Source organism: Geotrypetes seraphini, chromosome 8 (genome assembly GCF_902459505.1).
Source record: "Geotrypetes seraphini chromosome 8, aGeoSer1.1, whole genome shotgun sequence".
In the NCBI taxonomy this organism is placed as follows: domain Eukaryota; kingdom Metazoa; phylum Chordata; class Amphibia; order Gymnophiona; family Dermophiidae; genus Geotrypetes; species Geotrypetes seraphini.
The window spans coordinates 31,892,008-31,909,959 of record NC_047091.1 but is presented as its reverse complement, the minus strand read 5'-3'; the positions used below and the strand labels follow the sequence as shown (position 1 = coordinate 31,909,959).

Below are 17,952 nucleotides of genomic sequence, written 5' to 3'. Positions count from 1 at the left end.
TTTTTAAAGATTTATGGAAGAATTGAAATGAACTGGAACTCCTTAAAAAAAGGGGAGATCATTCCAGAGTTGAGAGTTTAAAGACCAAAGATTGGCTGAAGATCTTGACTCCTTTAATCCCTTTTTTAGAAGGAAGGGAGAGTTTAAATTGTTGGATACCTCTCACAAAGGAGAATCGGTAAACGTTCCAAAATAAAGGAATAAGAGGATTAAAGATACCATGTAGAATTTTAAAAGAAATACAAGCACATTTCAATTGAATTCTAAAATAAACTGGGAGCCAATGAAGACTCTGAAGCAAAGGGGTCACATGGTCAAATTTACGTTTTCCAAAGATCAGCTTTGCAGCGGTATTCTGAATTAATTGTAATCTATGAAGACATATTTTTGTAATGCCGAGGTAGATGGTGTTACAGTAATCAAGACGAGGTAATAGAATTGATTGAACTAAGATGGAAAAATGATGGTGATGAAAAAGATGGCTAACCTTCCTCAACATTCGCAATATTAACTGGAGGTTATTGTTTTTACAATATAAACAGACATAAATTTGGTCTTCTCAGAGATATCACATAAATGGCTTCTTCCCGATTTTCACATTCTTAACTCGCATATTTAAACGGAAAACTGCCTGTGCAAATAAATGTGTTTTAAGCAATCTTATCCGATTTCCTTCTTTTATTTCTAAATATTACCTTGAAAAGTGGACCAACATGGCCACCGCGGAATTTCACTCGAGCAATCTACGGAAATTGCTCAATAGCCCTACGCAAACGTAGACTGCCTGGCAACTCGTCCTACAAACTCGCAGCAGCCGCCGAAAAACGCAGACCAACGTGTAGTCACATAGGTCCAAATTCACAAACAAGTCGCCTTCCATTAGGCACCAGCGGGCACCTAGATTGCGCCTACAGGTGCTTAACGTAACGGGTTTAATTGAGTTTAAGTGGTGCTACAATTGGTCAAACCCAATTAAACCCGCGTTTAAAAAATATATATAAAAGCTGCCACTGAGGGGCCTCCAGGACCGGCGCCTAGGTCCTTGGCGGCTAGCGGCTCATAATAACGCTGAAGACCAGACATGGGCATGTCTAGGGGCGGCGCCAGACTTCGGTATCACTATGTGCTGCTGGACACAATTCTGACAAGACTGTAGGCGCTGGAAATGTAGTCCTGTTAAACCCTGGCCTAGGGACCACGTTCACCATGATTCTGGAAGTGGTGCCAGTCCGTGACTGAACACGTGACAAGAATCAATCAGTTCCATAATGTACAGTGTCTACTAGTGCTACCCATTTTGTCGATCTGAATCGATTCAAATCAATTCATAATCTTAGAAAATTGGACTGATTCAGCAAACCCCCACCCGTGTGAGACCTGACATACCTCTGAGGCCTCCTAAAGCGGTGGCAGTGCTCTGAACAGGCCGCTTCGTGGCTTCCCCGCTGGGACTTTCCCTCTGCTGCATCACTGATGACATCATCAGTGATGCATCAGAGGGAAGCCCTAGCGGGGCTGGCTGGGAAGCAGCCCATTCAGAGCACCGCTGCTGCTCTAGGAGGCCTCGGAGATATGTCAGGTCTCACGATAAGAGGGTCAATGGGGTCAGGGGGATGGGAGGGGAGGAAAGATTCTGCACATGGGAAGAGAAAGGAGAGAGGAAGAATTGTTGGGGTGGAGGAGAGGAAGGGAAATATGAAACAAAGAGGTAGAAAGAGATAAGAGAGACAAATTCTTCATATGGTGGAGGGGTGGGAAGCATGCATGGAGAAGCGAGAGGGAGAAATGTTGGGCTTAGGGTGGAGAGCAGGGAGAGATGGTGCATGGGGAGAGAGAAAGAAATGCCACATATGATAATGGAGGGGAGGAAGGGAGAGATGCTGCATGGAGGGGAATAGAGAGATTTGACCCAGGGCACAAGACAGGGGGAGAGAAAGATGTAGACAGGGGAAAGAAACAAATGTTGGATATGACAGTGGAAGTAGAAAAAAATAATTTTATTTTCTATTTTGTGATTACAATATGTCAGATTGGAAATGTGTATCCTGCCAGAGCTGGTGTTAGGACCCAATAGAGAGAGAAAAAGTCTTTTTTATTTTGTTTTACACCACAACGCCGGCATGGGGTTGCAGAGGGCAAAGGGGGATGGGGTGGGTGGAAAGACTGCAAAATAAACCTGCCAGGACGTTTGGGGGGGGGGGGGCTGGGAAAAAGTCCCGACAGCGCAGGAAAAGCAAATCAAATCGAAAAATCGATTCAATAGGCTGAAATCGAATCGAAAACTTTTTCCCTGAATTGGGTAGCACTAGTGTCTACTAGCAGTCTCCAATCTTAAACTTCTACTAGACACATCCACAGATAACACCTGTCGCAAGTACCAAGGCACTTGGTCCACACACAATCCAATGCGTCATCACCAGTACTTTGCACTGCACCCTATTGACAGCCAAAGCAGCTGCTTCAAACCTAGGGGTCAAAGAAGCACATTGTTTCCCTCCCATCGAACATTCTCGCTACTGCATTTCGAATCATTTGAAGCGCTTGTAATTTACATTTTGCCTTTCCCAAGTACAATGCACTGCAGGAGTCAATTTTACAAAGTACCATGCTTTGCAAAACATTCCAAAAATCACCCGACGCCACCAGAGGATTCAGTCTCCTCAACAAGCAGAGCTTAAAAAAAGTCTAGGACAGCTCTGATCATTGCTTTGTCGGGACCCTGGGGTCCTTCACTGCACATGCATAAGGAGGGGAAGAGGAGGGGGCTCCAATCCAAGATGAAAAGACAAATACTGCATGGTCTCCAAGTGCCCTCTACTGTCTATTTAAGGTAGAAGCATCAGAATACAATATTTGCACTGAAAATCAGGGTTAATTTTTAAACAAAACTAACATTAATTGTATGTTACTACTACACTGCCTACTGGGGGGTGTACATAGCACTGTACAGATATCACTAGGCACTCTATTAAAACCCTTTTATGTTTTGGATAGGCGAATAATCAAATTTTAATAAAAACTTGAAAACTATTTACATAATCTTAGGACTAAGTACCAATAAAGTAGAATTGATGCCTAAGTTAAATTGAGATTACTAACGATGTAATCATAAGAGCAGTTTGATTTTTATCAACATATACGCGATTAAGGCGGCATAATAAGCTGTACTGATGAAAAAGTAACTTAAGACGTGGTATTTATGATTTTTATTCACGGAGTAAGTAACTTTGGAAGTGGACCAAAAATTATATTTATTGGTGTATTCTGTGAAGGAGAAATGATGTAATATCTTAGGGCGTAACAGCGCGCGCTAGACCGCCGGACGTGCTAGCCACTACCGCCTCCTCTTGAGCAGGTGGTAGTTTTGCGGCCAGCGCTGGGGTTAGCGCGTGGCTTCGGAAAAGGAGCCCTTAATGTCTGATTTAGAAAGTACCTTAGAGAAGTGGTTCTTTAACCCAGTGTTTTTCAACCTTTTTACACCTATGGACCGACAGAAAAAAAAGAATTATTCTGTGGACCGGCATCGGTCTATGGACCGGCGGTTGAAGAACACTGGGTTAAGTCATGGGCCAGACCCCGCCTATCTCTACCCAATCTCCACCCCAGACCCCGCCTCCATAATAGTACTAATTCAGCGGTCTCAAATACGCGGCCCATGGGCCGCATGTGGCTCTCCAAGTTTTATTTGCGGCCCGCGATCTGGACGCGATCATTCTCTTTGTTTTGGAGCAGCAGCGTGTCTGACTGGCTCGTTCCGTTCAAAGCCGCGGGTTAGCAGCTCCTTGCGCTATCCACGGAAGAGCCGGCTAGACACGCTGCTGCTCCAGTGGCGTACCAAGGGAGGGGGGCGGTCCACTGTTCTCCCTAGAGTGCGGTTCACGGCTCGTCTAGAGCAGTGGTGCCCAACCTGCTTTCCTTCCCTTCTCACTGCTGCCATCGGGGAACAGGCCGGCACCGTGTTCTTTGATCTCCCTGCTTCTCTTCCGCCTGACGTCAATTCTGAAGTCGAGAGGACGTTCTGGCTAGCCAATCACTGCCTGGCTGCCCAGAACGTCCTTTCCGATATTAGAATTGGCCCCGTGGAGAAGAGAAGCAGGGAGATCTCGGCCTGTTCACGATGACGGCGACGGCAGCAGCAGCCTATTCCCTGGTGGACCGCCATGGGCATGGGGGAGGGCAGGAAGGAAGAAAGAAAGAAGGGGGGGGACAGGGAGCCAGAAACAAAGCAAAAAATGGGACACAGAATCAGAGAAATACAGACATACAGAAAGAAAGAAAGAAAAAGTTGAGGGAGGGAATGAGGCTGGAGGAGAGGAAGCATACAGGAGACTGAAAGAAGGGAAGAAGTATTGGATGCAAAGTCAGAAGAATAAAGTGCAACCAGAGACTGATGAAATTACCAAACAAAGGTAGGAAAATGATTTTATTTTCAATTTAGTGATTGAAATGTGCCAGTTTTGAGAAAGAAAAGATATTGAACTTTAAATGTGAGTGCTGCAGAAAAAATAGAGTACTTGGAGGGCCGCAGAAAAAATAGTTAATGTCTTATTAAAGAAATGACAATTTTGCATGTGGTAAAACTCTTTATAGTTTATATATCTTTCCTTTTAACTATTAAAGGAAAGTTTTATAAATTATAACACTGCTTTAACACATTAAGAATAGGTTGATTGTTAATTTGAAGTAAGGAAGAGGTGTGTCTTTTAGAGAGATGGGATCATAAGTTTGTTAGTCCCAGGAATATAACTGATTTTAAAGTTAGAGAGAAGTGGCTTATTACCTAATTGATTGCCCTATAATTGATAGGCAAATTAAATGTTTGAAGGACAATGGATTGTCTTATAATTAACTGATAAATAAACCAAGGGCTCCTTCTATCAAGGCACACTACGGGGGTTAGCACAGACATTTCATTACACGGCAAGCCGAAACACTAACGCCTCGTCAATGGAGGCGTTAGCGACTAGCGCGGCAGGCGGTTGAGCATGCCATATTCCGAGCGTTCAACCCCTACCGCAGCTTGATCAAAGGAGCCCTAAATGTTTGAGAGGTAATTAGCTTACTGCTACCAGTACATTTTCATAACTGATGCATTTGACATATCTTTAATTTATCAATTGATTTTAAAGGGAAATTAAACGCTTGAGATTTAGGGCTCCTTTTACGAAGGGGCGTTAGGGCCTTAATGCGCGGAAGAGTGCACGCTAAAATGCTGCATGCGCTAGCCGCTACCGCCTCCTCTTGAGCAGGCAGTAGTTTTTCGGCTAGCGAACGCTAATCCAGCGAGCGCACTAAAAACACTTTGGAAAAAGAGCCCTTAATTTCAGAATTCATCAGAAAGTTTGAAATAATAATTAACTTATTGGCAATCCTAATTAAGAACTAAGTAAAGCACTTTTTTGAGGTGCCGTTCCATGTAGTTTAAATTATAGGTTGTTATATTGCAAAGATATTGAATTCATAAAGATCAGTATTAATCAGTAGCAATGGAGGGATTTTACAACACAAGAACATAAACTGTGCCTCTGCCGAGTCAGACCAGAGGTCCATCACGCCCAGCAGTCCGCTCACGCGGCGGCCCATCAGGTCCATGACCTGCATAGTATCTTCTATCTGTACCCTTCAATCCCCTTTTCCTTCAGGAAATCATCCAATCCCTTCTTGAAACCCAGTAGCATACTCTGTCGTATCACACCCTCTGGAAGCGCATTCCAGGTGTCCACCACCCTTTGGGTGAAGAAGAACCTTCTAGCATTGGTTCTGAATCTGTTCCCTCTTAATTTTTCCGAATGCCCTCTCGTTTTGTAGCTTTTGAAAGTTTGAAGAATCTGTCCCTCTCCACTTTCTCTGTGCCCTTCATGATCTTGTAAGTCTCTATCATGTCCCCTCTAAGCCTCCGCTTCTCCAGGCAAAAGAGCCCCCGTTTCTCTAATCTTTCGGCATACAATAGGCTTTCCATACCCTTTATCAGTCGCGCCGCTCTCCTCTGAACCCTCTCAAGTATCGCCATATCCTTCTTAAGATACGGCGACCAATATTGGACGCAGTACTCCAGATGCGGGATGCCAGATATAACGGCAGGATAACGTCAGTAACCAACACATAGGCCTCCTTTTATGAAACTGCGATAGCTCAGTTCCTATGAGCATCGGGAGCAGTGCGGGCCACTCAGCGCGGCTCCCTGCGCTAGAAACCGCTATCACAGATTCGTAAAAGAGGGGGATAGTTTCTGTGTGAATAATAAAACAGAACAAAGGCTCCAATCATATAAAATTAAAATTACATTTTGACATTCATATGATGATAATTAGGGTCATATCATGATTATAATTTAATAATTTTTTGTTGAAACTGTTGCATTGAAGATTCAAATAGATGTGATTTTAGATTTCTTACTACAATTTGGATTATTTTAAAGGAAGCAAAGGTATATTTTCAAATGAATTACATACAGACGTGATGAAAGTTTTTACAAAATCTGATGTGTTTAACCTTATGATATAAACTTGATATGTAAAGATGGCTAAGCATATTTTTATGTTTATCATATTTTTTTATATATTTTGTATTTGAGAATTGATGACATTAAAACAATATATCAAGATAAATATTGATTCATAGGATTGACGAGTTTTTTTTAACAGTGTGTTTGTTTATATGCAAAGACAAAAATTATCACTCTGTTGTAAACTGTCACTGTCTTCTCAAAATATTTAATCTTTCCCCTCGTTAAAAGGCATCATGTATGCAGGTAAATTAGGGAAATCCCTTTTCTTTAAATTCACTGAGCTTTGGAATAACCTCCCTGCCCCGCTGCGGAACCTAGGCTCATTCCAATTATTCCGAAAGCATCTGAAAACTTGGCTTTTCTCCAAAACGTAAAGCTATCTATCCTTTTCATAACCTCTAATTTCTTATTATGTCCTTCCCTCATTTATTGAATTTACCTGTAAACCGTGCCGAGCTCTATCTTTATGGAGATGATGCGGTATACAAACTTAAGGTTTGGTTTAGTTTAGTTTCTCTTCCTCTCTCTCTTTTTTTCTCTCTTCTTTTTTTTTCTCTCTCTCTCTATTCCTCTCTCATTTTTTCTCTCTCCCTCTCTCTCTCTTTTTCCCTCTCCCTCTCTTCCTCTCTCTCTTCTTTTTTTTCCTCTCTCTTCCTCTCTTTTTTTCTTTCTCTTTCTCATTAAAAGGCATCATATGTATGCAGGTAAATTAGGGAAATCCCTTTTCTTCAAATTCACTGAGCTTTGGAACAACCTCCCTGCCCCGCTGCGGAACCTAGGCTCATTCCAATTATTCTGAAAGCATCTGAAAACCTGGCTTTTCTCCAAAACGTAAAGCTATCTATTGAAAATGTAAAGCTAGCTATCCTCTTCATAACCTCTAATTTCTTATTATGTCCTTCTCTCATTTATTGAATTTACCTGTAAACCGTGCCGAGCTCTATCTTTATGGAGATGATGCGGTATACAAACTTAAGGTTTAGTTTAGTTTAAAACGAACCTCAGACGTATAGGTTGGATCAGCTAGCTCCCTGCTTTGCAGCTGTGTGGAGCGTGAAGAAAGATCGCCGGTGAGTGAATGTTTGGTGTCACTGCAGAGCCTGGAAACAGCCCATTGGATTTTCAACTGTTTTCTCAGCCAAGTACTTGGCCTTTTGCTTTTTTGTGTTTTGTGTGTTTTTTTTGTTTAACTTTGTGGCACACTGCCTTGTGACTCTACACTGTTTAATTTACTCTGCAGTCGGGTTTTTCTCAAACTTTTTGCCTGAGTTTTTAAATGAACCTTTTCCCCCGACTTGCAGGAGGAGCCTGTGATTATCGACCTATAGCCTTTAAAATATTTGGGCTTGGAACTGCTGATCTAGCCTATACGTCTGAGGCTCGTTTTGATTAAATATTTTGAGAAGACAGTGATAGTTTACAATGGAGTGATAATTTTTGTCTTTGAATTATATACTAGACTAGTGTTTAAGCCCGTTAACATTAACGGGTGCTAGAATATATGCCTGTCTGTCTTTCTTTCTTTATGTCTCTCTCCCTGCTCCTGTCTCTTTCTTCCTTTCTTTCTGTCTCTCTCCATCCTGCTATTATCCCAGGACAAGCAGGCAGCATATTCTTAACGTATGGGTGACGTCACCGACGGAGCCCCGGTACGGACCTTTTTAACTAGAAAGTTCTAGTTGGCTGCACCGCGCATGCGCGAGTGCCTTCCCGCCCGACGGAGGAGTGCGTGGTCTCCAGTTTCTTCGTTTCCGCGGAGCGAAGAAGACGCATGTGCTTTCAACGGCCGTTGAAAACTCTCTTTTGCCTTCCCGCTCGCGATTTTTGATCCCTTTTTTGTTCTATATTTTGTATTTCGACTTATTTTCTCTAAAAAAAAAAAAAAAAAAAAAAACCTCGTGTTTGTTTTTCCTTCGTTTTTTCCAGCCGGCCCCGGCGGGGCCTGTTGTAATCATACAAGCCTCCGGGTTTGATTTCGCGGAGGCCGTGTTTCCCTTCATGCCCCCCCAACCGGGCTTCAAGAAGTGCCAGCGGTGTGCACGCCCGATCTCTCTCACTGACCCACACAACTGGTGCCTTCAGTGTTTGGGTCCAGAGCATCGGGCTGACACCTGCACCCGCTGTGCTACTCTTAAGAAACGCACACTTAAGAACCGGCAAATTCAGCAGAATATTCTTTTCGGCACCGGTTCTGCCATGGATCAGGCCCCGACGTCGACGGCACCGCCTAAATCGGCACCGACCACATCGACACCGCCTGATCCTCCTTCGGGGTCGATAGCGCCAGGTAAGCCGGCTAAGAAGCCTTCCATTTCCCTAGAGCGCCCTCCAGTTACAGCGGTGACCCCGGTCCTTCCGGCGTCCCGCCGATCCCGTAAACGCTCCGCTCCGATCTCGGTGAGTGCCTCGTCATCGGCCTCCTCATCGCCGGAGCGTCGAGCAGCACCTATGGTACCGAAGAAAACTAAAACGGTACCGGTGCCCCCATTGGAGGACCGCATCTCGGCCATCCTCCAGGACAAACTACAGGAGCAGCTACAGCAGCAACTCCAACAGCTCCTTCCGACCCTACTGGCACCGCTCCTTCCGGTACCAGTTCGGCCCGAGCCTCGCACCACTCCACCGGTGTCCACCCCCTCGGTACCGATAAACACGTCCATGCCGGTCTTATCAGCCCAGCCTGAACTTCAGACTTGCTCTGCAGAGGACCCCTCCCGGGCCCAAGATCGACGCCGGTCTTCTCGGGACCGGGATCGACACCATTCCTCCCGGGACAGGGATCGACGCCGGTCTTCATCTCCCGGCACCGTATCCATGCGCTCTGGCAAGTCCCTTTCTAAAACCCGCCATACTGAGCCTGCCATCAGGGACCCAGACTTATGGGAGCAATCCCCACTCGGTACCGAGGAGGATGCCTCTTCTACAGATGAGGAACCCTCCATGGCTGAAACCACTTCCAAGCCTGAGCAATCCTCCTTCACGAAATTCCTTCGGGAGATGTCCGCGGCTCTCTCGATACCACTTGAGTCCGACTCTAAGAAGTCCCAGGCCTTTTTAGATGCCTTGGACTTCGACCAGCCTCCCTAGGAATTTCTCAAACTACCCGTACATGATATCCTACGGGAAACATTTTATAAAAATTTGGAAAATCCCCTTACTGTTCCAGGTGCCCCCAGAAAACTGGACAGTTTATACCGGGTCATCCCTATTCCGGGCTTTGATAAACCCCAATTGCCCCATGAAAGCCTCCTTGTTGAGTCCACTCCCAAAAAATCTCAGGGTTCCAGTGTTTATGCCTCCACCCCTCCTGGCAGAGAGGGGAAGACAATGGACAAATTTGGAAAGCGCCTGTACCAGAATGCCATGCTGGCCAACAGAGCCAACAACTACACCTTTCATTTTTCATTTTATATGAAACACCTGGTCCAACAACTTTCTGCTCTGCAAAAATATGTACCTGAGCGTAAGGTCCCACTCTTCCAGCAACAGATTTCCAACCTCCTTCAGCTCAGAAAATTCATGGTGCGCTCGATTTATGATTCCTTCGAGCTCACTTCCCGAGCTTCTGCACTGGCTGTAGCCATGCGACGCCTAGCCTGGCTGAGGGTGTCTGATCTTGATGTGAACCACCAAGACCGCCTCGCCAACGCGCCCTGCCTTGGTGATGAACTTTTTGGGGAGTCTCTAGATTCCACAACACAAAAGCTTTCGGCTCATGAGACCAGATGGGACACCCTCATTAAGCCTAAAAAGAAGACTCCACCTGCGCGACCATACAGGCCTCAGTCCTCTTATCAACGTCAATTCTCTGCAAGACCGCTTAATCCTCCTCAGCAGCAATCCCGCCGGCCTCGCCAACAACAGCACACTCAGGCTCGCTCTCAGTCTCATCAGGCGACCAAGCCTCTCCCTCAAACTAAACCTCCTCAGCCCTTTTGACTCCTTTCTCCAGGGCATAGCCAGTCTCCAACCTTCGATGCCTCTTCCTCAACCTATCGGGGGCCGCCTCACCATCTTCCTCCAACGCTGGGAGGCCATCACATCAGACCTGTGGGTTCTCAACATCATCCGTCACGGATACTCACTAAGGTTCCAGACTCTTCCCTTAGACCATCCTCCCGTAGAGTCTGCTTCTCACTCCTCCCAAACTCCACTCCTCCTCAGGGAGGTCCAATCCCTTCTCCTCCTCAATGCCATCGAAGAAGTTCCGCCAGACCAAAGAGGTCAGGGATTTTACTCCCGCTACTTCCTGGTACCCAAGAAAACAGGAGATCTTCGTCCTATCCTCGACCTCCGGAACCTCAACAAGTGTTTGGTCAAGGAGAAGTTCAGAATGCTCTCCCTTGCCACACTTTATCCTCTTCTATCTCAACACGACTGGCTATGTTCCCTGGACCTCACTCACATTCCAATCCATCAGGCTTCACGTCGCTACCTCCGATTCCAGATAAAGAATCACCACTATCAGTACAAGGTACTGCCCTTTGGTCTCGCATCATCACCCAGGGTGTTCACCAAGTGCCTGATTGTGGTAGCGGCCTTTCTCAGGTCCCACAACCTACAAGTGTTCCCATACTTGGTCGATTGGTTGGTGAAAGCAACTACATCTCCACTTGTGCTGCAAGCCACTCATCAAACCATCTCTTTCCTCCATCTCTTGGGGTTCGAGATCAATTATCCCAAGTCGCATCTGCTTCCCACGCAGCGCCTTCAGTTCATCGGAGCAGTTCTCGATACCAATCAGATGAGGGCGTTCCTTCCTGCCGACCGGCACCGCACCCTGCTTCACCTCTGTCGACAGGTGCTCCTCCATCCATCCATCCCTGCTCGCCAGATGATGGTCCTTCTGGGCCACATGGCCTCGACAGTCCATGTGATTCCTCTGGCGCGATTCCACCTCAGGATACCTCAATGGACCCTTGCCAACCAATGGTCACAGACCAAGAATCTTCTTTCTCATCCCATCTCTGTGACATCGTCTCTTCAGCAATCTCTTCAATGGTGGTTGAACTCCTCAAATCTTTCCAGGGGCCTTCTCTTTCATCTACCCCCTCATTCCTTGATCATCACCACAGATACCTCCCCCTATGCATGGGGGGCTCACTTAGGTGATCTCCGCACCCAGGGACTCTGGACCCCTCAGGAGCGTCAACATCACATCAATTTCCTGGAGCTCAGAGCCATGTTTTATGCTCTCAAGGCCTTCCAGCACCTCCTCTACCCTCAGGTTCTTCTCCTATGCACGGACAACCAAGTCGCCATGTACTACATAAACAAGCAAGGCGGCACCGGATCTCGTCTCCTTTGTCAGGAGGCTCTCCGAATCTGGACCTGGGCCTCGGCCCACAATCTTTACCTCAAGGCTGTCTATATCCAGGGTGAACAGAACTCCCTGGCCGACCATCTCAGCCGCATCCTTCAACCTCACGAGTGGACCCTGGACCCTCCCACACTCCACTCCATCTTTGCTCGCTGGGCCACTCCGCAGGTGGACCTCTTTGCAGCTCCTCACAACCATCAGCTGCCCCAGTTCTGTTCCAGACTCTTCTCTCCGCATCGTCTGGCCCCGGATGCATTCCTGCTCGACTGGACGGATCGGTTCCTCTATGCCTTTCCTCCACTGCCTCTGATGTTGCGGACCTTGTTCAAACTCCGCAAGGACAGGGCCACCATGATTCTCATCGCTCCCCGGTGGCCCCGACAACACTGGTTCTCCCTCCTGCTTCAGCTCAACTCCAGGGAGCCCATTCCTCTTCCTGTGTTTCCTACTCTGCTTACGCAGCGGCATCAGTCTCTACTGCATCCCAATCTGTCTTCCCTCCACCTGACAGCTTGGTTTCTCTCGGGCTGACCTCTCCAGAGAATCTGTCCCAGCCTGTCCGTCGCATTTTGGATGCTTCCAGGAAACCCACCACGCTCCAATGTTACCATCAGAAGTGGACCCGGTTTTCCTCTTGGTGCCTCCTGCATCATCACAATCCCACCTCATTGGCGGTGGAGACCGTACTGGACTATTTGCTCTCTCTGTCCAATGCTGGCCTCAAGTCTACCTCAATCAGAGTCCACCTCAGTGCCATCACTGCTTTTCATGAGCCTATCCTCGGAAAACCTCTCACGGCTCATCCTCTGGTTTCCCGGTTCATGAGAGGCCTCTTCAATATCAAACCACCTCTACAGCCTCCTCCGGTCGTCTGGGACCTAAATGTGGTTTTGTCAGCCCTCATGAAACCTCCTTTTGACCCTCTTGCTACTACTTCGCTCAAACTTCTCACATGGAAGGTGCTTTTTCTCATTGCCATCACCTCTGCCAGGAGGGTCAGTGAGCTGCATGCACTGGTTGCCGATCCACCGTTCACTGTTTTTCACCATGACAAGGTGGTTCTGCGTACCCACCCTAAGTTCCTTCCCAAGGTGGTTTCGGCTTTTCACCTCAACCAATCTATTGTATTGCCTGTCTTCTTCCCGAAACCCCATTCTCATCCTGGAGAACAGGCGTTACACACACTGGATTGTAAACGTGCCCTTGCATACTACCTTGACCGTACCAGGGCTCACCGCTCATCTCCTCAACTTTTTCTGACCTTCGATCCCAACCGTCTGGGTCGTCCTGTCTCTAAACGAACGCTGTCCAATTGGCTTGCTGCCTGTATTGCGTTCTGTTATGCTCGGGCCGGCCTCTCACTGGAAGGAGCTGTCACGGCCCACAGGGTCAGAGCTATGGCTGCTTCTGTGGCTTTCCTCCGTTCCACGCCTATTGAGGAAATCTGCAAGACGGCCACTTGGTCTTCAGTTCACACGTTCACTACTCACTACTGTCTGGATACCTTCTCCAGACGGGATGGACACTTCGGCCAATCTGTGTTACAAAATTTATTTTCCTAATGGCCAACCATCCCTCCTCCCTCTCTGTTAGCTTAGAGGTCACCCATACGTTAAGAATATGCTGCCTGCTTGTCCTGGGATAAAGCACAGTTACTTACCGTAACAGGTGTTATCCAGGGACAGCAGGCAGATATTCTTACGACCCACCCACCTCCCCGGGTTGGCTTCTTAGCTGGCTTATCTTAACTGGAGACCACGCACTCCTCCGTCGGGCGGGAAGGCACTCGCGCATGCGCGGTGCGGCCAACTAGAACTTTCTAGTTAAAAAGGTCCGTACCGGGGCTCCGTCGGTGACGTCACCCATACGTTAAGAATATCTGCCTGCTGTCCCTGGATAACACCTGTTACGGTAAGTAACTGTGCTTTTTTCTCTCTCTCTCCCTGGCACCCTTTGTCTGTCTGTCTGTCTCTCTGGTCACCTGTCTGTCTGTCTCTCTCTCTGGCCTCCTTTGTCTGTCTGTATTTCTTTGTCTCTCCTCTCCCCCCCCCCCCCCACTTTCCTTTGCAGAAGCAGCAGCGATATTTCCCTTCCCCTCCAGGTCCCTGTGAAGCAATTCCCTTCTCTTACCGTGAGCTGTCCTGCTCCGTTTGGCCCCTCCCTTCTCTTAATGTGATCCGGCCTACTCCGTTCTGCCCCTCCCCCTTCTCTTCCCGCGGGCTGGCCTGCTGCGGCCAAAGGTTTTTGTTTCAAGTTTTAAAAGTACTGGTGACGGCTCCTCTCACGCTGCTGATCCTCCTTTAAAGAGCAGCCTGCGATGGTGGCTGGCTTTAACGAACCTCGCAAGCCGCTCACCAGCCTCGGTAGCACGTTCCCTCTGACGCACGGGATCGCGTCAGAGGGAACGTGCTACTGAGTTGGAGAGCGGCCTGCGAGGTTCGCTAAAGCTGGCCACCATCGCAGGCTGCTCTTTACAGGAGGATCAGCAGCGGCGGCGGCAGCAGTGGCGAGTGAGGGCCGAGGTGTGTTCCCTGCCGAGGACGCGGGCAGGGAGAGAGCTTGCCTGGCTTCCAGGGTGAGTGAGGGCGGGAGGAGGGGAGTGGCCAGAATGTTCCCTGCCGCTGGGTTGGCTGCCACGGATCACACACCACAGCAGCAGGGAACACGAAATCCTAAGTGCGCATGTACTATTAGGGTTTTATTATATAGGATAAGTAAGAGAATGACAAAAATCTCTGAAAATACTTTTGCAAGTGATTATATGCATTCATGATTATAGGATTGAGGATGTTTTCAATTTTTTTAACAGTGTGTTTGCTCAAATGCATTTATGAGGTTTTGTTACATGATATATTTTTGTGTTCGTTTTAGACCCCTGAGGCAGGCAAGAGCCGAAACACTGTCAGTGTCGGGTCATACGTCTTGTTTACAAAGTATTTTCATTCTAGTCTGGAGGCAGTTTCACCTTTTTGGGTGTCATTGTGTTTGGTTGTACTTTTGGACTCCCTTTTTCTGATTTCTGACTGTGAACATAAAATTTCACTCGGCACTTGAAACCTATTTGTTCGAGGTAGCTTTTGATTTGTCCTAATTTGGAGCGAAAATATTGGATTTTTGAGCAGATACTAACGGCCTCTTTTACAAAGCTGTGCTAGCGGCTGCCACACGGCAACAGCCCCAAAGCCCTATAAATCTCTATGGGCTTCGGGGCGGTTAGCTCAGCGCAGCCGCTAGCACGGTTTTGTAAAAGAGGCCATAAGATGCAAGGGGCACTGTCAACTGTATGTACCAATGCTCAAGTCGTTTCTTTCCTGTTTCAAAGCGGGGTTGCTTTTGCCTAATTTTATTTCAAGTGTAAACGACTTTGATTTGGCTTGACAAAAAAAGGCGGTATAGCCAAGTCTGGATAAATGAGAATGAGACTGTGGCAACAGCGAGAGTGCAGTTGAATTCATCGGGTCCCACAGTTCTGTGGTCTGACTCCTGGGCTACGCCACCCGAAATGTGATCACCTTAAAACAGTGTTTCTCAAGTCGGTCCTGGAGTACCCCTTTGCCAGTCAGGTTTTCAGGATATCCAAAATGAGTATGCGTGAACTTGATTTGCATACACTGTCTCTGTTATATGCAAATTTCCTTCCTGCGTATTCATTGTGGATATCCTGAAAATCTGAATGGCCAGGGGGGTACTCCAGGACCAAGTTGAGAAACACCGCTCTAGCTAAGCACAGCACATTCTGCCCCCTCTTGGTCGTACCTTTAATGAAGAGGGATTAGTGGCACCCTTTATGCTCTCCTTCTGTAACGTCTCAATAGTGGGTCGGTTATATACTCTCTCTACCAGCTCCGGAGGAGTCCTCAGGTGAGTTGCAAGATCAAAGCTCTCGACTAGAACAAAGACAAATAAGATAAACCACATTTATTTAAAAAAAGAGCCAAGATAACGAGACATTGCTTGTACTTATCTGGGGACACTTTACTGCTTTCAGCACTTCAGGTGAGCGTTCCTCTTTTCTCTAAGGTCTTCGCAACCCTATCACCCGCGCCTCATGAAAGGTCTAAGCATCAACCCATAGTTACACTCACTCATTTATTTAAAAAATGTATATTTATTTATTTTATTTTTATTTATTTATTTATTTATTTAGATTTATATCCCGTTCTCCCAGTAGCTCAGAACGGTCTACAAGTAAACATACACAGTAGAAGTAGTTAGGCAAATAAATGTGCAATAGGTTTAGATGCTTGGACATACAAGATTGTGCAGTATTTATCAGGCTACAGACAATTTTTCAGAGTACAGACAATTTATCAGAGTACAGACTAAGAGAGGACTATACTGAAATTTAGGAGAAGTTAAATAGGGGAGAGAAGAGAGAGGTGGGGTTTAAGGGGGGGTGTAGACTGAGGGAGACCTTTAGTTGAAGAGGAGGGTAAAACAGAAGTAAAGAGAGCAAATGCAAACAAGTCAACTGAGAGTCAGAAGAATCTACTCAATACTGGAAAAATCTGAAATGAGTAATGTCTACTAATTAAAAGGCAGCCGATACCTTCTTTTTTCGTATCAAAGAAAAAAGTGTGTTTATTAGGTTGTTTTCCTTCTGCTTCCAGGAGATGGAGCTCAGACTTCAGTCTTTCAATTTTCTGTAAAAAAAAAAAAAAAAGACAAGAAAAATTAAAAATAAACAAAAAGATATATATAAAAATAAATAAAACAAGAAGCAACAAATGGTGATCTTTTTTTTTTTATCTTTATTCATTTTCAAACTTACAATAAGTGTGTCAATAAGTTAAAACAAATTAACAATAAATATATCACTTAACAATCATCAATGGTACAAATGATATGCTCTTATCTCCCACCCTTCCCAATCATATAATCAAATACCTTGTACAATATGTAATCATAAAATTACCCCCCTCCCCCCTCATAATTGAACCTGCAAATTTAAGGGGAAAAAATGTCATCTAATCAGTACGATATTTTGTTAATGGCTCCCACACATCTTGAAATTTCCTAAAACCTCCTCGCTGTATTGCAATAAATCTTTCCATTTAATAAATATGACATAAGGAATTCTACCAGAAATTATAATTTAATCTACTCCTGTTTTTCCAATTATATGTAATTTGTTGAATGGCAACCCCAGTCATTATAAGTAATAATTTGTTATTATTTGTAGAAATCTGACTTTTTGCTCTCATTGCCATACCAAACAGCACAGTATTATATGACAATGCCACTGGATCTAATAAACAATTAATTTGGTCCCAAATTGATTTCCAAAAATTCATAACAAATGGACAATAGAACAATAAATGATCTAAAGTCCCTGCTTTGAGATGACAGTTCCAAGATCTATTAGACTTAGAGCTATTCAATTTTTGTAACCGAACAGGGATCCATAATGCTCTATGCAACAGAAAAAACATATGGTGATCTGATTCTCTTGTCAGAGAGGAAAGAAATCTCCTTGCTGTACTCTATTTAAAAGATTACTACCTAGAAGAGTTTTAATTGGCACAGTAATTGACCGTGTCGTTTAAAGAAGATTAAAAATGCGTTAAAAAAGTAGGCGCCGGCAACGTATCTACAGCAGGACACCCGTGGTTAGGGGCGGCGCAGGACTCAGGCGCCGCTAGGCTCGATTCACTAAAGAATTTAAGACGCCCGCAACGCAGGCCAGTAAAATGGTGGCCTACATTGCAGGCGTCTACATTTTATCTTAAGTGTTGTTAGCTGTAATTCCGTTAACGGCACCTAAGCGCGACCGACACACAGATGGCAGCTATTTTTGTAGACGTCGCCGATTTAGGCGCCGTTTACAGAATCCAGCCCTAGTGGGTTTACCTTCATCTCCGCCACCCTTTTCATCTCCACGTATTTTATGTCCTGGGTTCTCATCACCTTCAGCTGGTCTTCCGTTACCTCCTCCTTTGGCTGCTGGATGGCATGTACACCGTCCTGCAAAATAAGCAGAGTTATCCAAAGCCAATGAGCACATCCAGACATCAGGGGCATCATGGCACTCGGAAGGTTCCCACGCCTCTCTTCCACCCAGGCTCATTGCAGGTTACATCCCTCCCAGGGCCCAGAGTCCCCCTCTCCTACCCTCATCCCTTTA

General features: G+C 46.1%; 1 protein-coding gene across 1 annotated transcript in view; it reads right to left on the bottom strand.

The window, feature by feature from the left end:
• Positions 1-17,952, bottom strand: part of UTP11 (UTP11 small subunit processome component) — a 40,749-nt gene that overhangs the window by 11,749 nt on the left and 11,048 nt on the right. The window contains exons 4-6 of the mRNA XM_033956245.1: positions 17,679-17,792; positions 16,378-16,471; positions 15,585-15,715 (exon numbers count right to left, since the gene is read on the bottom strand). Of these exons, the coding sequence (XP_033812136.1) occupies positions 15,585-15,715; positions 16,378-16,471; positions 17,679-17,792 (339 nt within the window). The remainder of the gene's footprint in view (positions 1-15,584; positions 15,716-16,377; positions 16,472-17,678; positions 17,793-17,952) is intronic.